At 43.6% G+C, this 21921-nt stretch overlaps 1 protein-coding gene across 1 annotated transcript; it reads right to left on the bottom strand.

Moving 5' to 3' along the window:
* Positions 1–22: 22 nt before the first annotated feature.
* On the bottom strand, positions 23–20101 carry arhgef19 (Rho guanine nucleotide exchange factor (GEF) 19). Its single transcript, XM_041945904.1, has 16 exons — positions 19838–20101; positions 7149–7860; positions 6550–7038; positions 6039–6174; positions 5868–5953; positions 5517–5773; positions 5264–5424; positions 5000–5152; positions 4574–4703; positions 4322–4396; positions 4130–4219; positions 3874–4037; positions 3035–3193; positions 2858–2937; positions 2671–2775; positions 23–2480 (listed from the first exon to the last, which is right to left on the bottom strand). The coding sequence occupies exons 2-16, from the start codon at positions 7837–7839 to the stop codon at positions 2326–2328; spliced, it is 2931 nt and encodes a 976-aa protein (XP_041801838.1). The 5' UTR covers positions 7840–7860; positions 19838–20101; the 3' UTR covers positions 23–2325.
* Positions 20102–21921: the final 1820 nt, after the last annotated feature.

The following is a 21921-nucleotide window of genomic DNA, read 5'->3' as shown; positions in this document are numbered from 1 at the left end:
GTATCTGTATTTATTTCAGTGGTTAAACATTTACAGCAGTGAGCACAGATCCAGTAAACATCCAGTGTATTACAGTATTGATATTTATCGTGGTATTAGAAATGAATCAAACTGGACATTTATAGTTATGGAATGTAATAATATTTGTCAAATCTTTGTTCATATAAATTACAGTCATAAAAGTAAATGAACCATTTCCTACTCTTTATACATGAAGCCATCTACAGTGACGCACATTTACATCAGAGTCTCCTTCGGGAGCGACCAGCTAGAGGAGTATAAATACACATGCTGCAACAGCAAACACTTAAATTACAACTAACAATGCAGATATAGAAAAAAAAAGGGTTATAAACATTTCATGTGCCACTAGAGGGGTTTACATTTGAATGTTGATTATAGTGGTTCATTAACAACAGGCCTCGGCTCAGTTACACTGAGCTTTTGGTCATTTTGGGATTTTTACATGATGTGGATGACGTCGGCCTAAATGTCCTTCAGTGCTGAGCGTTCGGCGGTATTACTCGATCCTTTATGACTGGTGTAGCTACACTTGCACATTTGCCTCACAGATGGTGAATGTAAACGCATGTGAAAGGTAGATTTGGTACGTGTTTATTTCCTGTTTTTTAAAGGACAAGGCTGGTGTTATTTTATTTTACTTTTTATACAAATGCAATGAAAAGACCAAATCAAACAATGTCTGTCTGTGGCACTCACCCCCAAGCCCTGCTTGTTCCTGCTGAAGACATAACTCTTTACACATCAGTCACAAATCTCTAGTTTCATTTTTCAGAAAAGGCTAAATTAAGTCATTTCTTAAGACAGCAGAAGAAGAGTGAAGATTTCTGGCACAACTTGGTGCATGGAGAACTGAACAAAGTCGAAACAGGTCAAAACTCCAGAAACTCTTGTAACACAAAGAACAACTGTATTTTAGATGTCTTTCAGTGTGTCGTTAAAGCAACAGGGCACTTGAGTTTCTAGCAAACATTTCTCAAACAGGAGTAAATAGTGCATTTGTTGGGGACTATTTTCAGCTGTGGATTAATACACATTTAGTTGCATGACTCAAAATAGACATGGTAACATGCCATGTCACTGAGGCTCACTGATGTCTTTTTAATAGTTTTTGGAGAACAATTGAGCTCTATGGAGTACAGGAACACGCTTTATCACGTCTTGGATACTCACACAACACTCAGCAGGATCAGTTCATTTTTGGTTTTGGTCTGTTCATGCATCTTGCTGATAATAATAAAAATATAGAATAAAGTCAGCCAAATTCTTTAATCAGATGAGGGCTCTGACAGAAACATGTATTTGTGTGATGCAGCCTTGTGAAGAGGATAGTCTGTCCTTCATTTATGTCACAGTAGAACTGCGAAAATCATCTTTCTAGAAATGAGTCCATCAGAGTTCAGCAGTCCACATTGTTGCTACGGACCATTTACAGCACATACAGGGAGGGTGTCGTCCAATTTAACAAAGAGACGAGGATGATTTAACAATCCACATCTTAGGTGGAGATGAAGTGTTGCACACTGATGCACTGTAGTGTCATCATCAAATACTGGATGGACACATCAGGTTTTTCTTATAGTAGCTAGTGTTGGTTTTGGTTGAGTAGGTGGACTACACAGCAGAGCATCTCCTCATGAAATGATCTCCTCACAAAAGACTAAAGATAAAAGGCCTCTGATGTGTCTGATATAGCTCAGCAGCAGGATCTGCCTCCGGTGAACTCCTGATGTTGTGATATTGTATGAATAAATCCTCCTGTAGCTCACAGAGCTCAGCTGACTTTGAGTTTTGATCGTTGTTCTGCTGCTGAACGCACAGATTTACTTTTGAACATGTTTACATTTACGACCTGTGCCGGTAAACGTGCATGCCTGGTATTCCACATTTACCACAGAGGTGCTTGAAAATGACTTTAAAAGGTGATGAAATGCATTCACAGAAAGCATGTACTGTAGAAAGTAATTTCTCTCACAACGTTTAGAAACTTCCGTGTGGCGAAACTGTTAAAAATGTGAACTTTGGACTCTTATTGTATAAAAGCCTTTCAAACTAAAAATGTAACGGAGCATTTTAAGCTTTGCACTCTCGTTTCAAAACTGTATCCACAGCTAGCATGCTAAGGGAAAACGCTGAACACAGTTTAACATCCATGCGAAGAACATGCTAACATGTTGGCTTGTTTTAGCACCTGCGTACTATATGTAGGTCCCACATCCACCTAAAATCAAAACAGCGATCCAGAAGCTTAAAAGTACAACTTAGCAAACGAGATGCACCTTTGACCAGTTGCAGTGAAAATGGTTAGTCTTCCCCCACCAGTTTCTGAGTGACACACTTGATGCGGATATTTTCCCGGAGGTTGCGGAGGCGCGCGCTGCGACTTGTGATTTCCTCCACGTAGGTTTTGGGGAACCAGCCCCGTTCCCCGTCAGACAGTCTGATGCCTTCCACCCAGCCTGGTGAAAGACAACACCACTTAGACGTCAAATAAGCCACGACACGCTTTCATCAACTGCTTGTTTGAAGCTCGGGCAGCCAGTGAGCTGCGCAAAGCGAACTTTTTATGGTCACAAGTTATGTTAATTTACGTGCAGGCTGAAGTTGGAATGCGGTTTATCTGAAAGAGGACTATATTCAGATTCTTACCATCACTTGTGATGGTCTTAGCATGAAGAATGTCTGCCTTTTCCAGTGTTAACTCATCGTGCTCTTGGGCCTGATAGCTTTTGATGCACTGCACCTGGGATATATCTGAGAGGAAAAGACAAAAAGATGAATGAGAGGATTAAAAGGTTTACACTTTCTCAAAGTGCACTTAAAGCTCTCTACTGACCAACGTTCTCACTGGCCTGCTCGATGTCTTCGAGCGGATCAGATGGAAACATCGCCGTGATCCATCTCTGCTTCCCGCTCCTTGGTAGACACAAAGAATAGCAGTTAGAGCGCCGTCTGCTACAGCTTCCACTTTGAATTATTGTTGACACTGCGTTGACTGCGTGCTGTCACTCACTCGGTGTGTGATTTGAGCAGGATCTGGTGTTTGAGCTGCTGGCCTTCACACAGCTGCAGGTGGAAGATGAAGCCTGAGATGCCCTGCAGCTTCTGACTGAGATCCTTCACTTTCAGCTCTCCTATCTTGGCGTGTACAAACACCATGAACTTCCATGTACTGTAAAAAGATGGCATTTTATTGGTAAGATCAGCAGATAGTGAAGGTCTAATGTCAGATTAATCACTGCCTATTGAATCTTTAAAGCTGCGGTGTGTTTTCTGTCTTTATGCTAAGATAAGCTAAGAGTCTCCTAAATATAGTTCTATATTTAGTGCACAGACATGAATGATATCAATCTTCTCATCTAACTCTCACCAATAAACTGAATAATTATATTTCCCAAAATGACAAACTATTCCAGTAAAGGAATAGTTGTGTTGGCTGTGAAGAGATCTCTTTTGAAGTACATCCAAAGCTAATGTGAGCAAAGTTAAGTGGGTATCTTCCAAAGTTACAGTTACAGTTTTTAACAGAAATTCCCTGGATACACTGCACAGTCTTTCCTTGCTGACTTGTGCTGAAAGGATACTGCACACTGTCTAGATTCAGTACTTTTGGACTAGTGTCAGGTCCAGATCTTTTAAGGAGCTGGTCTGGAGAGGAGGAATGATTACAACGACCCAGTACTCTCTCAGTGTGCAAACAGTATATGGCATGTGAGCATTGTATTCAGATAGGATTGAACTTAACGTAGCCTTTCACTTAAATTAAACACATATTCTAAATTTTCCTCGTTGCATATCACAAGTCATCAATCAGTGCAATGTTTCAGTTCTTGGTGTCTTGGTGTCACTCACTCCTTCCGTCTGGACAGCAGGAGACAGTCATTGAACAGGTGGAGGTACACTGGCTTGGTGGGAAGCTTGAGCTTCGATCCAGAAATACTCATCATCTGAGTGTCCACTTCCAGGAGCTCACCGTGTTTCACCAGCCAGCGGGACTGAGAGATCAGAGGAAAGATCTACAGAGACAGGACATATGTTGCTAAATATTAGACACTGCACAACATTAAGACATAAAAAGTGAATCCTGTGCCAGCGCTGAAGACCTCACCTTTCCCTCAAAGTGGATCTTCTTATTGAGGTGAATAAGTTCCTCCATCCTCTTCATTGACTGCACACTGGAGTTACATTCTTTGATGATCTAAGAAGACACATACCAACATGGTTATTACTGTTGTGCCTCACCAGTGATAATACTGGTACTCAGCCAACTGGCTATTACAGTAGGGATGATAATCACCACCTTTTTTAGCTCATTGAAAGCTTTCGTGGCAGTGTCCTCATCTCGGGAGCCTGGAGTCGTCCTCTTTAAGATGTTCTGGAAAAAAAAGGACGTTTTTGAAGACATGCCAAAGAGTAAACAATAGTCTTGCTGGGGAAAAAAACCTGCAGTGGCAAATTGCTTAGCCGGTCCAAATATTACCCCATTTACAGTTCCATGTAATTGGGTTTCAAGTGCGAACATGAAATCTGCAGCGAATGTTTAACTGTGTACCTCCACCAGCATTTTGAGCCTTGTGATCCTCTGAAACGGGAGGATTAGAAAAGAGGTCAGAGGAAGTCTTTGGCAGACGGGGTCCTCCTCCAAACGAGCCAGGATGCCGGGGAAACGAGGGTTCTCGTGCCTGAGAGGACAAGACGCGTACGTTTAGAGAAACACTTTAATGACTTTTAGTGAAAGCGGGTGTGAATTCCAGCATGCTCTGCATCCAGAGAAAAAAAAATCAACTTTCTCTCAATCAACCATCTGCAAGTTAAGTCATGCAGGTGTAAAATAACACCTGCACACCCTTAGAGCAAATTATGGACATCTAGCACGTAACTGTTGGACTAGTGTAGTACTACTGTACATGAACATATGCAGAACGTTCAGAGCTCCAACAGATGACTCGTTATACATACAGTGAAAGTGGTTACTCACAGCAAACGCTGGTATGTCTGCTCCTGGTAAGCCTGGTTGGTTACATAAGGCAAATAAACCCTCCGCAGAGCCGGACAATGTTCTAGGACGATGTCGCACACGTCGAAACGCAGAATGTCCTCCTCCAGCCTGTGCTCCAGGTCCTGGAGAAACCTACAGCCAACCGGTGAGCAGAAGATACGCTCAGAGAAGGAGACATGATAACTGAGACAGTAAAACAACGACTTGAGGCAACAGAGGCACATTAGCAGCATATTACTTCACCTCTCACTGACATCTTTGACTTCAGGCAGCTTGGAGAAGAGCCACTGCTTATCCTGCGCTCCCAGACACTCTGCGAGCTCCTGTGAGAACATGAAGTGGTCCACTGCGATCGTCAAGCTGCGAATGTACGACGCCTCGGAGGTCACCAGCTCAAACTTTGCCTGAGTTGAGGAGGACACGGTATGTGAGCCAGCCTTCTACGGTGCATGAGCCAGAAAACAAGCTGTGGCAAAATCTGACACTTCTCATTCACCTCCTGTAGTTTCCTTTCCTCGTTGCTGAAGTTGTCGAGCTGCCCGCTGGTTCGAACGTCAGGGATGTCCTGCCACAGAGCAAAAGCAGAGCCTCGTGATGAGCGAAAGGAGCTGGAGGGAGACAGATTAGAAGGAGAGGGGGTCCCGTCTGACCCCTCATCCCTGAGTCCTTCCTCCTCTGTGCCAGGCTCCTTCCCTTGCTGCCTCTGGATCTCTCTGTTGATGGCGACGTCACTGTATTCCTGGTACAGAATCGCTGCAGGAAATATTGAAAGTGGAAAGAGACGTTACAGTAAAATATGACCAAGTCTCGGTTTATTTGGGTAAACACAACAGATCAGGGGACTTACAGCTTGGCAAAAACCGTGATAAGCGATTTGAGCTAGCAACGGTTGGAAGGATGCCCATGTCCTCCTCGATGGACTTCTTTCGCATTCTGTGAAGAAAATGTGACCCGACATCAAAATATGTTCTTTAAACGTTGCAGTTTTTGTGTTGGAACATTTTCAGACCCTATTTACCCGAGTTTTGTGCTCCACCGATGCAAAGGCATGCCATTGTCACTGCTGGGCAGCAGGGTAGGTGTGGGTCCTACAGGACTGTGGGGGGCACTATCAGTTGAACCTCCTGAGCTACGGTGCTTAGAGTTGGACTTGTCTAAAGAGGACGAAAAGCAGACGGTGCAGGTGTGAGGTCCATACATACATACATTTTGGCCATCTATATTCATATTTAAGGTATCTGTACCTATATTTTGACTATATATCTTTGTATTGGGACTATATTGAGATTTGCTATAAATTGTGTGTAATGTCCCTATTAACACTGAAATCCTTGATTTGGGGTGTTTCTTTTACTTTGTCACCAGCCTGTACACCTACTTTGTTCATGTTGTATGTAGCTATCAGCTGTGGTTTTGCTTTGTAACAGGCTTTTATACTGCTTTTCATTGTGTGTTGAGGTACACTGGGTCAGGTGTCTGGACTACCTTTCAGTCACATTAGCATGATGTTGGTTCTGTTGTCTACTCACAGTCCGGGTTGGGACTGAGGCTGTTGGAGCTCTGCCTGTCCCGGGAGGCGACCCGGGCGGACAGTGACTTCCCCAGCTTCAAGGTGAAGGAGTTCTTCCTTTGGGACAACTGCAGCCTAGAGATCAGTTCTGAAGCTGAGAAGCGCCGCCGCTCTTGGTCCCCTTGGCGGCTGCGTGGCAAAAAGCTCCCCCCTGTGGCACTTGACGTCTCTACACTCCCGTCGTCTTCCCCTACCCCTGTTACTGAGTCCTCTATTATCTGCAGTGGTTCTGCAGGTAGACTAAAGATATCATCGGGACTGAGGTTTGGGAGATTTGCAACACCCTCTGTGGATGAAGGACTTGAAATGGCCTCCAGGGAAGATAATCCACTAAGGTCCTCCTCCAGGAAAGATGCAAAAGGTCCTGGGAAGATGTAGTCTGCATCCAGGATTGGGCTGAGAGATTCATCGCTCAGGCTTTCTGGAGAGTAAACCTGCATCTTTCGCCCTGGAAACAAGAAAATAGCTTTATTAGATCAAAAGGAAGCATGTTAAGAGTTTCTAAAACCTAATTTGTTATGTCAACTCTGTCCATAGTGAAAAAAGCTGCACACTCACGGATAGACTTCTCTTTTAGTGAACCCTGTGATGTCCTCCTCTGTGGCTGGCAGGAGTCTGGGCTCTGAAACCCAGGACCTTCAGGTGAGGATGGGGAGCAAGGTAACTGAGATTCCCAGGAGTCTCTGTTTGCGTATAGAGAGGACAGCGGGAGCGACAGGGGGAGGCTAAGAGCTGCGTGGAGAGGACGACACACTGTTGTGACAGTACGAGGTTTTTCAGTCTGCTCCTGTGAAGAAGTCCTGATGCCATAATGGCATTCCACCTCATCGTCACCCGCAGGTGTATGCGAGTTCAAACCGAACGTCGTTTCATACTCATTGTCTGTCCTGTGGCATCCGTTCTGCATGTCATTCAGTTCATTTAGTGTGTTTCTAAAACCATTCAGGCTCAGGGAGTGTGTTGTGCATTGTGTGTCTGGAATAACAGTTGGCCTCGGAGAGCCAAGACCATTTATTTTAGGAGTTACTGGTGGTTGTAACTCAATAAAAGCCAATGTTTCCTGCTGGCATACAGCGATATGCTTGTGGTGGCACGGGTGGAGGAGAGGCCTGTCCTCCCGGGCCTCGCTCAGAGCCTGGGACTCTCCTGAGCCAGGGATCCACATGCTGGGACTCTCTCCTCGGCACCGAAAAGCGTGAAGGTGGGGTTGGAAATCAGGGAAAGGTGAGAATCCATACCCAGGGAGCATGGCTGAACGAACACATGGGAGCTGCAAAAGAAGGGAGGGAGAAAAATTATTTGATATGTTTTGTAAAAAACCCCCCGCTGTTATCTATTTTATTTTTTTTCTATACCTAACACTTAACAGAAAAAAAGAGAAGGTCGGATCTTACATTTCACATGTTTCACTATTGGTACAACACAATTCACAATTCAAACTAAAACAGACAAAGCATAAAAAACTTAATGCACCCAAACATTAACATTTAACCTCAATATGTTCATGGAAAACAAATTAATCCGTTTTTTGTTGTTTTGAATGTCACTTGTATTTAAAGTTTACGGAAGGAAATGTGGACCACAATCTGTGAAGGGCATATGTAAAGGATATGGGTACAATTTCTGGTCTGCAAAATGGAAATAAGGATTATTTGTGAGTAATACCATACATAACTATTATAGATTAAAATCTTGCTTTTCTTTTTATGATCAGTTTTTCTGCTGTTCCTGTGGACAAATGAGTTGGGATGACTGAACTGTCTAAAATAGTGCAGATTTCTGCATAAATGCCTGAAGCAAACTGAGGAGAAAACTGGTATGTTAGTCTGCAGACCACTTATCCCGCAACCAAATATGGTTGACTGGACACAACTCACTGTCAGCAACTTGGCTTAGTGTCGCCACAGGATTCCACGGACTCGGCCGAGTGTTACACACTATATTCACTTATAATGAACAGTAAGCTGCGCTGTGTAAGTTTCATAAAAACTAATCAGACTGTGGGTGCATGTTTAGCTGACGGAGTTGGTGGAAGGATAACTTTCTTAAATGGCTGCTGTACATTTTTGGGATTCATGCAGCCTCATTTAAGATGTTTACCACACACACACACACACAGAGCAAACACTCCTGGAATTAGCAGGATGGACCCTGAAACTATTGACACGTGCAGGGTGTTTCACAGTCAAACCCGGTCTTCATGCACAGACACACACGTACCTGCATGGACAGACACAAGCACACACGCTTAAGTCTAGTGTAGTGTGTCTCCTGAGCCGTGTCTTCCTGCTCTAATTAAAGACCTCTCCACATGCAGCATTCAGCCCCTGTACTTAACATCTCTACACACACACACACACACACACACACACACACACACACACCAGCTCCAGACAGGATACCACAACAGACAAGACGGAGGAAGGGAGCACATCCTCAGCACTCTCACCTTTCACCTGAGATCCATACTCATCTATCACTCTGGATGTTGGTATAGCTTCCTGTCAGGCCACGTTAGCCAGCAGGCAGCTTCTCTGACTGAATATACACAGCGAGCGTCTGTCAGAACAGCGCCGGGTCATGAAGCTAGCTCTCCTGACAGGCTGTTGAAACACACAGTTGCCTAGCTCCGTCTCTTCCTGCTTCCTGAGCAGGTAATCCTCCACTTCGGACTTAAACACCAGTTAAAAGGAACTAGCACAGTCTCATACGTATGCACAGAGGTATGCAGAGGAAAATTGGTTTTATATAATTATTATTATTGTGACAGACTCACATCATTCTGATCTTTATTGAAGTAACTGTAAAAGAAAGCAGCACCTTATAACCAAAAGAGGCTTTTTTTGCCACTTAAAAAGTGTAAACTTCATGTGATGCACTTTGTACAGTTACACTGAACATTTACTATTTGTTCTCCCAAATCATATCTGAAACCTTTGTGTTTTACTAAAGCAATAGCCCAACCTATTTACTATAGCATTTAGCTTATCTATTAGCCTATCTAGCATAGCCACAATAACTACTGTTAGAGTTGGTTTCTTGTCTGAATGTCAGTTGTTAACTGTGTATCTGACGTTTGTTTGGTGAAAAGCCAGTCTAAAACTCAAATATTTGTTATTTTAGGTCACATGTTTTAGCCCTGTGGCTATATCTTAGTGAACAAAGTACACTAGATAGCATTTACCTAGCAGCTTAGCCACAGTAGCAATTGTGTCCCATTGCCATACAGTGTAGTATCTTGATAGGAGTTTAACAGTTAATATTCATGAAGATAGGAAGTTTATTCCTGACCTTGATATAACAGTCTCTAATCACAGTATATTTAGCAGCTCTTCTGGAGCTTTAGTCACATTACAGGTTTGCCCAGTTGTCATGGAATAGTAGACGTTCGCATTTCCATTTTTCCTGAGAACTATAAACATCTCATGCATGTTGTCTTAACAATGTTTTATCATGATGAAAATGGTTTTGACATAAACAGATGTCTGCATGTGACTGCAGAATCTGCCGGCAAGGGACAAGGTTTGGATAACGTAAGCGTCCTGGTTTGTGTTTGTAGTCTGTTTGTGGTCCGAGCTGTATTGACCAGTCATGTCTGGGTGGGCTTTGGTTGCTCGTAGGGTATAAACTGTCCAGGTGGAGAGCGAAAGAGGCAGAACGCACTGGCTGAAATGTAATCTGAGTCCCATCGGCTATCATCTGACTTCTGACTTATTAGCTTTTTTAAATTTATCTGCATTCATATGCAGACATCTTTATCCATATCTGATATCTCTAATATCTAGAAATTAGCCAAAATGTTGAGTTGTTGTCGAGTTTGAAAGTCAAGTTGCTAATCGGGCTGTAGCCAGTAGCTTCCTCCGAGGAGGAAGTCTTGGCCCACAAATCTGTTATCCAGACATTCACTGGAAGCCCTGGAACATTGTCCATTTCCCCAAAAGACTAAATCATCACAAGACGACAGCTGATTCTGAGTTTGACAAAGCTGTGACTTTGATTTGAAATGTCTTGTATTGTATGCATTAATTTCTTTGTTTCTTAGGCTGCTGCCAAAGCAGTTCCCCAAAGCATGTGATTTTAGTCGGCACACTGGGATTTTTAAGCGGACCTCAGTTTGTCGTGTTTCCTTCTGCACACTCTCCAAACACAGATGTAGTATACTGTATACTGTGCAGTTTGGGCCACAGAGAAGGTCACATTGTGTGAATGTTAATTGTTAACTATATTATGTCTTTTATCTATTCACACACACACACACACACACACACACACACACACACATACACACACACACACACACATACACACACACACACATACACACACACACAGCAGGATCTTTGTCATGGATAATTCTAAGAAATTATAGTGCATTTTTATTTGTAATTTAGAGTTTAATTATCATACTGACACACTAAATCTTTATGAGATACGTATATTTTACATTATAGCAAGAAGCATCATGTTAACTGTACACCTGTAATTTAGATCAGAATAGTTGTCTCACAGTGTCTCTTAAGAGGATAAAAGCATAAATGAATGCTTTTCCTGAAAGTATAACTTTGTTTATATGGTGTTTGTTTGCCTGGAGAATCAGAGAGTGGAAATCATAGTTTACCTTCCCTTTTACTGAGCGCACATGCGCCGTACGCTGTGAATATGAGGCTGCTGAAAAGCCACACCTGCAGCCCAGTCAATCCTATCTCTCTTTGTTTCTCTCTTACGCTCACACACATACGCTTGCACGCATGCATGCATGCACGCACACACACACGCACACACACACACACAGCAGTACAGGCACAAATGGTTACCTGTTCCCTGCTGCAGACAAAGGCAGCCTTTATCTGTGTGCCTGGGCCAGGCTGCCCTGAGCACAGGACACCTGAGAAGGTGTGGGAACTGCTTATACCGATCCACTCATATAGTGCAGCCACTGAGCCATATAAACGCATCCAGACCACTGCTGCGTAATGACACAAGCTTATTGGTGTCTGGATGTGATCACTGGCTGCTTATAGTGTAATTCTGCTGTACATCTACAGCATTAACCAAATTTTACTTAACTCAGTCTTACAATCCACCACATGAGATTCAACATGAATGAGTTCCTCATTATTCTAATGAATGAATGTTCACATAATCCTCCGCCAACAGCCAAGTCGCCATAAATCAACATGCTCTTAGCAGAAAATTAGTTATCTGCTCATTTGATCAAGAAACCTCAAAGATCCCAAAAACTGACAATAAGCCTCACCACCACATTCATCAAAACATGAAAGCATCCGATTACACATTCTTCGCACTGATACAATTATATCACGCTCTTAAAATTTCAATTCAAGACGTGTAATTTCCCTTGTCATTGCAGGGTGTTATTTGTGACTGTTATGGACTTTGCTGCCAGTGTTTCCCCCTGTAATTTCACTAGGCTGCTCTAAGACGCCATGTCTGCGTACAGCCGCTAATGAATGACACTCTGGCATGCCTTTAATGCCAGCAGCCGTACGCCGAGCATTTTTAATCGTGATATTTTTCATCTTATAGGTCTCAGAATAATCGTTCAGTGGAGTCTATCGCATAAATATGAGTATAAATCCATTGCTGATTCAGCTTCATGACGGAGCCAAATGTTGTGCAATCGCATAATTAAAGTTTGTTTGATGCTCGCCGGGGGGAGATGAGGGTGCTAAAACAAATGGATTCACTGTTTGTGTTTCATGACAGTGAAGAAATATGTTTCTACACTGTTTGCTTTTCCAATGGCTGTCATATTAACACTGCTTTTAAGTGGCAGGATGGAAGACGCTTAATGTTTCAGAGAGGAAAGTGATCGTCATATATCTGCGCCTGGTTTATAAGAGTCGTCAGCTCATACTCCATGTGTGGATGTGGGTCTCCCGTCAATAAACGACTCAACAAATTCCCAGCTGTCCTGAGATCTCTTGGCCTGGAAACGGCCGTCGACTGTGTTTTGCCGTTGTGGTCCTGCAGGGCTGACTAGGTTTCTGCTTGGGTCAGACATCGCGGCAAGTTGGACGTCAACATATCATTCAAACAGCAACTTTTCTGAGACATCACAAGTTGGATTTTCAAACATGGCAGCTGCTCCAGATATCTCAGCCTCCAGATTCTGCTAATGGTTTATAAAGCAGTCGACAAAGTTCATGAAAAAGACTCAAACCAACAACAAATTCATCCAACATGGCCACTGTAGTTAAATTAAAGCCATTCCAGATGCACCATCCTGCTGCTGTAAATACTCACTACAGCACCAAATGTGTATTAATCTGCAGTAAAAATAGTCCCCAACAAATGCAATTTTTAAATAACATTTGCTAAAAACTTTGCTAAAAGCTCAGCTGTTTTAGGAAATCACTTGTTCTTTATTACAAATGAAACTTTGTGACCCATTTTTAAAGATTTACACGTCTTCAGTAGGATCCAGTGGGCTTTGGGCTCTAATTGAGAGATTTTTGCATAACAAAAAGACAGAATAGCACCAGTCTTATGGTTTAATCATGCCAAACCTTGAATGTGTGTATTTTCACCACAGCCTCACTGCAGCGGACCCGTGATGTTGTGGCCCTGCTTGGTAGGAGGGTGGACTGCTGCCAACGTCACAGATTGAGACTAACTATACCTGAGCCGTGGTTCAGATCTAGTGAGGGTGCCTTTTATTGGTCCTGCTCTCTGGAACAAACTTTTTGAAGTTTGTTGATCTGAACACAGTGATTCTCAGTGGATGTTTTCCAGACTAAAGAGATTAAGTCAAGCTTTGCCAGTACAGAAACGCTGTTAAAAGTCACTTCCCATCCTCTTGTGTGATATGGAACAAACAAATTCCAAACCTGTTTGAGTTTCAAGACGCTGCCAACCTCCCTACTTACTTTTCAGCTGCTCAAACAGGGATGTTGCTCCAACCCTGCCCTTGATACAGCACATATCCGCTTTTAAGTCTAGAAGGTCTGCCAAAGCAGTTTCCAGTAGTCTGCATGGCGATATACAGTGTTAGTAACCTGGTTCCAGACTGAGGCAACAGAGCAGGATTAAGATGGTGGCACTGGGGACATCATCTTCCTGTGCCAGACTCAAGAAACAAAAAGCATCCATGTAAAAAAGCAACAGAAAATTTCCATAAAATTGAGCGAGCGTATATGAGATTGATGCAGCTGAACTTGCTGTAAATTAAATAACTCTGAAATCTGTTTATTTTTCTATGTAAAAGTTACCTTAACAAAATAAACAAAATAAACCCCCATCTGAAAACCAGCTGCCATGAACACGATGTCAGGCTAAATATATTAAGTGAAACAAACTTATAATAGTTACTGGATGTAATGAGCTTCATTATGTTCACAGATGGAGTCACTAAAAATCATAATTGTGGATCTTTTTAGTGTTGCAGTGTCAAAGTGCGGGCGATGAACCAACACTGATCAGACTTCATGGAAACCTTCTGTCCCTTCCCCCTCACACAGCTTGTCCCCATGAGCGTAAGTCCGGTGTGTTTGGTCAGACAGGCTGGGGTGTCCTCACAGTGTGGTGTGACCGGCTCATGTGTGTGTGCGAGATCGCAGTTTAACTTGGTCACATCAGACCACTAATTGCCAGGCAGTAGACTAAAGAGCCCGGCATTGTCTGCCGAGACAAGACATGACATCATTCAGCGTCACTTCGAGGAAAACCGGCTCCTCCTGGGCGAAACCATTACACTTTCTATCAGCGCTTGGATGGTGATGAGACTCTGCTAACCTTCTAACAACAAACAGCAACACTTTCTTTCCACTATTAAAGTGCAACTACAAAGTTTAAACAGCGCAATGGCCCAAAGGATGTGTCTTTTATAAACGATGAGTGTCTGTGCTACTCTACAACACAGAATATAAACAGATCCTTGTGTTCGCTGAATGATGTGTAGCTATGGTGAGCTGTTGCTGCTGTGGAACTAAAACATCTTCAAAATGCAAACCTCCAGTCTTCACCGTGTCTTTTGCAGGCTTGTGTGCAGAATTTTCCATCCAATTATTTTAATGCAAATTATGAAGTGTTGACATAAAAACAACTGAGGGCAACTGGGAACTTGTTGATAAAATTCAGACATTATGCAAGTCCTTATGCGTGTTTGAGGAAGGCAGGTTTTTGTCAATAAATGATGTGGTTTCGTCTGCCCTGATTATCAGAGTTGTTGGATAATAATGTTGCACTTTATGCATATCAACTGTTGAACTGATTTCCCTTTCTGGTTTGGATGGTTGATCGGTTAAGCCGAGCTGATGGCATTGCACGTAACTGTATTTATATTCTGCACAAGGTACGTCTGAAATACCTGGATGGAAAGCCAGGCAGTGTTGTTATTTTAATGGGCCTCATCTAAATCTCTCAATCAAAACAAACTGAGACGTAAATTCCAAACAGAGAAAGCAAAGCAGATGTCAAGCTGTCGTGCTAAGCTGCATTTTTTTTTTTTTTTTTTGTAAGATCAGATGCCTGAATGTTGTGAGGATAGTTGAGTGAATTCAGGTCATAGAGTTTCTTGGTATTTCTTCCTCTTCTAGCCTCCACCCACTGAGACAGGTAAGCACCCCAGAGGCTACAGAGCAGGCAGATGGGAGGGTCGTTGGGGGGGTTACCCAAATGTTTACACATGGTGTGAGTCCTCCTAATCCTCCTCTACAGCCTCAAGCTACATACCCACAACCCTCTGAGACACTATGAGGATGCATACTGACAACCTGCCGAACAATCAGACAAAGCTATGGCTGACACAAGGCACACCTGCGAGTGTGTGCTCGAGATCTGCCTTTGATTGAAAGCGACAAGACGTGGAGAGGCCTTTCCTGACCTCGTCTCACCCAGCGGGATTCCCGCTAACAGACGCAGACAAACAGTAATCTCTCATTTAGAAGCCTGGAAAAATGGCGACCATCTCACACGTAAACGCAAAGACTTTTGGACCTTTAACCTCCCCCCCCCCCGCTTTACTCTGCCACCATAACAACTGCAGGCAGATAAGCTGACACTCAGGAGACATACAGCGAGGATAGTTAAGACACAAAGGAGCTATTGACAAACTTATGGAAATAACCTTGTCTAATTATGGCGCTTTGTCATAAGTCGCAAAAGCTACCAAGTCGATGGAGGGCCAAGGATCCAACGCAGTAAATCCAGAAAATCTCATAATCAGTACCTTCTGACAGGCGATGGTTATCTGTATGTGAGGGGAGACTCTAAGAAAAGGAGTGCTGATTTCAGATGTTTTGGCAGGTTACTTGGTCAGTCTGTTCAAAACATCACCCGACTCCATCAACAAAAAAAGGGATTTTTTAAGATAATTCCATGTTTCATATAGCTGTTAAGAATCATTTCTCCAACAACAGACACCTCACTGATAAAAGTGATGAGCCAGTTTATAATGTGCCAAAGGTCCCCAATTCTACATTTCTCTTGTGGTCAATCGCATACAAAGACCAAAACTACTGTTCAGACACATCTCATTCCTCTGTGCTATAATGCTCCATTGTTAAACTGTCAAACCCACATACACCATCCTGCTGTAAATACACCTCAAACATTAAATGTGTATTACTCCGCAGCTGAAAATAGTTCCCCAAAAAAGCACTGTTTCCGCCTTTTTGAGTAATATTTGCTAAAAACTACAATGCCCAGAAGTTTTAGGGAATGACTTTGTTATCTGGAAACTATATATTGACCTGTTTTTAAAGATTCATGTCCTCAGTAGGAACTAATGGGTTTGGGGCTGTGGGCCAAATACAGGTTAGGAAAGTATTGAGAGATGGACTAATGTGTCTGTTTGGGTCTTTTCGTGGGACTTGTAGACAATAAAAAAAATAGAAAATATCACCAACCTTATGCTTTAAATGTTTAAGTCATTTGTCAAGGAAAAATGCCAAGGCTTATCCTTTAATCTGTTCTCAAAGTTACTGCCGATTACTTCGCTGTTTGTCAACCAGTCACATCAGCACTGTCATATCTCCTAACTGAGTAACACTAAAAGAAGGTGTGCCATTTGTTTATCGTCTGTAGTTTCATTTCAGGGTTTTCACATGGCTTAAATTCATTGAAAAGGAGGAGGCTGGGTTTGCTGTGCTCAAACTGTCAATCAGAGCACTTTGATACCAATCTGATCCTTTGCCACCGAGCTCTCGAGAGGCTGACCTACTTTACAACAAATTGCTGATGCATCTCTTGCATTCATCTGCTCCTCTGCTCACCCGCGCTCTCTTCATCTCTGTTTTCAAGCTCTCTGCTCCACTTTTTCCCAGCTGAGCACCAGCAGTTTCTGCTCACCCCCCCGCTTGCCTTTATTATGTGGACAGGTATGGACAAGCCATCCACTGGGCTGCTTGTTGTTTTGAAACGTGATCGGGTAAAAATGGAACACACCTTTTAACGAGCTGACCATCCAGAAACGCTTCCACTTGAGCCCAGAGCTAAAGCTATAAACTCTTCAAAACCAGCCTCTGAATACCAGCAGTGTCATCAGGATTAAAGCAGTGAACTGAAAGTGAGCTAAACGCCCTTGGAGACGCTGAAAAAGAAAAGAGTTGCTGCTATGCACCTGAGAGCAACACCTGGTTTGTGTGTGTTTTTTTCATAGCAAAGCGGCACAAGAAACAAACATCCTAGAAAAGAAGCAAAACTGTCTGAGCCTAAAACATATTATCGCGCACAAATGCGTAACACACACTGCGTCTTGGCCAATGTGAAAATAACCCGAGGGCTACAGTGCTAGACAGGTGTGCAGCAACACAGGCGGAGCAGCGCTCGGCACACATCGCCTCTGGGCTTGAGTTTTAGCCTTCTTGTATGGGCCAAGTATTCTCTGACACGCAGATTAACTAATAAATGACAGAGCCGGCTCACTGCTGCCCAAATAGCAAATGGTTTGTGCTTTCAAGGAGATCTCCGGTTGTCTTAGAAAAGCGGCTTTTCTTCTTACAAGTCAAAGCCATCACACTACTATGTCATTATTAAGCGAATGCACAAGTTTTAAACTCAGTAGGTGGTCTGTTTTATAGTCCAGGTTTGAAGACAAGTTCACCAGCAACTTCAGAGGGGCCCCAACTCCCAGATGAGACCCTCTGACACAGAGAGACACTTTTCCACATTCCCTGGATGACTCGGCAGGCTCATTCCTCTGAAACTGACCGCCAAACCGAAGCAGGAGGCAAACAAAGAAACTCAGCTCTACACGTGCAGGAGCAAGGACTGCTATTATGGGCAATTAAGGCCTCTGCTATTTAGGTCATGAGCCAAAAAGGCTCGGAAAGTGACAGGGCCTCCTCAAAATTACTGATTGTTACTGATGTTCAAAGCGCAGGTTACCAATCATGCCTAATGAGTTCTGCCAACTTTTAAGAACAGGCCACTTCAAAAACAGAGCAGAGTAAGTCACGTTCGGGTTAGCAGCTGAGTGTGTGCAAGGTGACTGTAAATACCATAAGGAGCACATGAGGCATTTGCATGCAAGGTTAGCCGGGGGAGGTGAGGGAGGTACGGGATAGAAGGAGGGTGAGGTGTGGCATTCTGGATCGCTTCCCCACAGCATACACACAAACACACACACACACACACACATGCTCAGACAGCCACTGTCTGAGTGGCAGGTGATGGGGCAGGTGCTCTCCAGACATATGGGGGGAGGGAGGAAGTGGGAAGAGGGAAGGGCCCTGTGGTGAGCTGAGTTATAAGTCTGTGTGTGATATGAGCAGGCACGCAGAGGGAAATCAAATGTACAGAAATGTGCTCACAGGCTAGACATTCAATCTGAAGGAAAGCAGTCATCCTAAATCTCCTTTTTTTTTCCCAATGTGACAACTATTTTGAAAAATGATCAGAAGTCTGCCATCACACAGGGGATCTCCAGCCTGTAATAAAGTGCAGTAAAACAGTTCAAGGTCCTGATTTATGCTTTGCGCTGGTGCATGTCTGCCCAGTGTGCAGGTGGTGCGTTCGAGCCAGACGTACTGTAGTAAATCAGATAATCCAGAAAACACCTACAGCTATCTATTTATGTTCCAGCCAAAATATGTAGCTCCAGACTATCCATACAGTCAATTCACATGACAATATACTTAGTCATCAGGATGGCAGACAGCAACAGCAGCCGTCACCTCAGCCAGTCCCTGCTGATGTTTGGAAGAGAAAAGGTTTGGAGATAATCTGATAATCTGTGTCACATGTGGGTCACAACAAGGAGAGGAGAGCAGCTTCCTAAGCATTAAAAATCAGTGTTGTTTTGTATTAATGAGGCAGTGTAAACAACTCAGGCTGAAAGAAAACCCAAACCACTATGAGCTCCTTCTCCGAAACACACATGTGTACACAAATGCATGAACTAATACATGCATTCACAAGTTCAGGAGTGCAAACACACACACACGCACACACACACGCACACACACACGTACACTCCTCAGGTAACAACCCGAGGCTCTTTCTTCGCCCGGCGCTGCAGGCAGAGCGTGTTGTTTGAGTCTTATGCTAAAATGTCCCATGAAAAGGAACAGAGCGCCAAGTTTCAGCCATGTACAGTTTTTAACAACCCCTCATCCAGCATACTCAAGACATGCACTTACCTGCCCTGCTCTGCAGCAACTCATTGCTGCACTGTAACCATCACGTTCAAGGCTCAAGTCACTCTGCACTGCCTTAGAGAGCTGCTGGGAACATTATAGATGCAAACAGTCACCTCTTCCAAGAGAATAAATGAATAGTGAAGCAGTGAAGCTGATGACTCCTCTGGCAGGATGTATGCATCTACTTGTGATGCACTATATTTGGCCATCTGCAAGTTTTTTTTTTTTTTTTTGTTGCAGGACAGCGAAACAGTGAAACTGCCAAACTCACATTTTAACCCTGTATTCCATTTCTGTGTACATGCATAAGGAACTGGTTTAAACAGCTGGTTCTGTCAGCAGAGGTGTAACAATATCCAGAGTCCTGTGTTTGCCACCTGATAATCTATCTCATACCTGCTTCCTGAATCCCATATGGAGACAATATCTACCTTTGTTTTCAGAGCATATGTGCTGTCAGAGAAATGCACCTGACAAGCTGCACAGCACCGCTGCCTCCAAAGTGCTCGGCACAAAGCAGAGCCTGCAGATAACACCGCTCAACTTTCACTCCCAGCAGCACAAGAACCTGGAACGTCAACGCGTTTCTCTGCTTTGTTCACGACTGTGTGAAAGAGTTATCGTTGCTGTTTTTCAGTACTCTACCTCGTTGGTGTTAGCAGCCTAGTGTGTGTGCTGGACGGTGGCCAGCAGCAGTGTGTGAATCCAGGCCATCCCAGGGTCAGGCTGAGCCACTCTGCTATCCATTGCTGCCTTGTGTGCCTCCCGGCTTCTTTCCTGCCTTCTCCTCCCTCCGCTTCTTTTGCTTCTTCTTCTCCTTTTGTTTTTTGAAATGCAGCTCAGGCTTTTCAAGTCTGTGCTCCTCTGCCTGGTTCCTCTTCTTCCTCCTCTAGTTCTCAGCCTCCTCGGGAAAACAAAAACAGGTTGAAAAAGAGCCACCACTTGCTGCTCTCAGAGCTACTTACAATGCAGATCCCCTCTCTAAGCTCCTCTGCTCTCCCTTCCCTCTCGCTCCTTTCCCCTCCCTCCCACCCTCTCTCTGCTACTGTTGGGGAAGAGCTCTCTCATTTTCTCTCTTTCTCCTCCCCTTCTCTCGCCCTTCCTCTAACTCTAATAGTTATTTAGTGTCTCATCTCAGCACTTGCTTTGAGACAGAAAGAGACAGCGAGAAGAGGGAACAGAGAGACTTGAGGAGAAAAAAAGTTGCTCCTCGATGGGTGTGTACCAGCCAAAAATGTGCATGCGTGTGTCTGTGTGATCACCAAAACAATACATTCACACAGCACACGTGTGTTATGTGTGTTCCTGTACTGTGTCACCTCAATGTGTGAGGCGTGCATTTACGCATTCAAATTCAAACAAGCACAAATCCTCACGTGCAAAAGGGCAAATTTGCATGTTAGTCCTTGTGCATGCATGCATTTGCATCACTGTTTGTGCAGATCCATCGCTAGACATGCCTGTGGATGTGTGTGTGTGTGTGTGTGTGCCTGTATGTAGCTTTCACTAAACGTCAAACGGTGGAGTTGGTGACAGAGAGAAGCTGCTGCGGCATGCTTGAACTCTCTCATCTCTTTCAGAGCTCCCCGCTTGCTGCTGTATCAACTATGTTCACTAATCAAACATGAAAAGAATGGCGGCGGTGGCGGTGGTGGTGGTGGGGGTTGTAGGTTACCTCGGGACACTAGTTTACTCAGCAGTGGTGGACTGGTAATTGTCCCCTTTCTGTTAGGGGGAAAACAGGTCACTGAGAGTTTGAGAGGAACTGAAAAAATAAATATTTTAAAGTGTCAACACAGAGTGTACAATCTGAGTATTAACAAGATTGTTTCTCACAGGACATGAGCCCTGGTCTCCTGGGTGAAAGTCATGTGTTTGCTCGACCCATCCATGCACCCCTACTTTCCTCCATTTGTGAACTCTCTCGCGCCTTACTATGTCACCTTGCTTTGAGTGCCTGATGTTGCTGCGGGTTGGTTTACAGTGGAGTTAGCTGAAAGTCTGGAGTGTCCCCACTGGTGACCTCTGGGGCTGAAACAACATGGAAGTGCCAAAAACTGCAGTTCCCCCAAATGGCCAGTTGAGGCTGGTTCCAAGAGCAAGTCAATCCCCATAGACCCCCACGTTAAAATTGCCAACTTAACAGCAGAATTAAACAAGTTCACAGGCTGGTATAAAAAACAAAACAATTATATTAAGGTTTAAGTTATGCATAATTGTGGCCATGACCACTTTAGCTGTCAGCTAACCACAAAGTTTCAGCAAGCAGGTTTCATTCTGTCCACCTCAGCCCCGCCCACGCTCCACCTCTTTGCCCGGAGCCATCGTCACTGAGCTTCACAATGGCTCTTCAGAAACCCAGACTCATGTCCATGTTTTATACAGTCTATGTGCATCTCATGTAGAAGCTCAAGAACATCTTGTGTGTCTGTATGAGATTCAGAGGGTGTGACAAAGCGCTGATATTTGATGCCTTGGGAATACACACTGTGTGTATTGTGTGCACTGGATTTAGCTTAAATGTTTGGGAAAATCATTGGGATTCACACTGTTTGACACTAACAAATTTATTCTGTATTAAATTTGTATTGTATGTATCAAATTTATGCATATAAATTCAACAAGTAATGGCACTGAAGATGAGTTTGATTATTGCATGGGATTTTGCATCTATTCTACATGCCGCATCTCAATATTGCCAACATATTCTTCTTAGTTTCATGATATTG

The sequence above is a fragment of the Chelmon rostratus genome, chromosome 10 (assembly GCF_017976325.1).
Source record: "Chelmon rostratus isolate fCheRos1 chromosome 10, fCheRos1.pri, whole genome shotgun sequence".
Lineage (NCBI taxonomy): Eukaryota > Metazoa > Chordata > Actinopteri > Chaetodontiformes > Chaetodontidae > Chelmon > Chelmon rostratus.
This window is presented reverse-complemented; position numbering and strand designations above follow the sequence as displayed.

What these genes read in the sequence shown, in the direction of transcription:
- arhgef19 (XM_041945904.1), bottom strand. Translation starts at nt 7,839, where the DNA reads ATGCTCCCTGGGTATGGATTCTCACCTTTCCCTGATTTCCAACCCCAC. An exon ending in CGGTGGAGCACAAAACTCGG is followed by an intron (nt 5,954 to 6,038) that starts GTAAATAGGGTC and finishes TTTTCTTCACAG; the next exon opens with AATGCGAAAGAAGTCCATCG. An exon ending in CTGCTCAAATCACACACCGA is followed by an intron (nt 2,938 to 3,034) that starts GTGAGTGACAGC and finishes GTGTCTACCAAG; the next exon opens with GAGCGGGAAGCAGAGATGGA.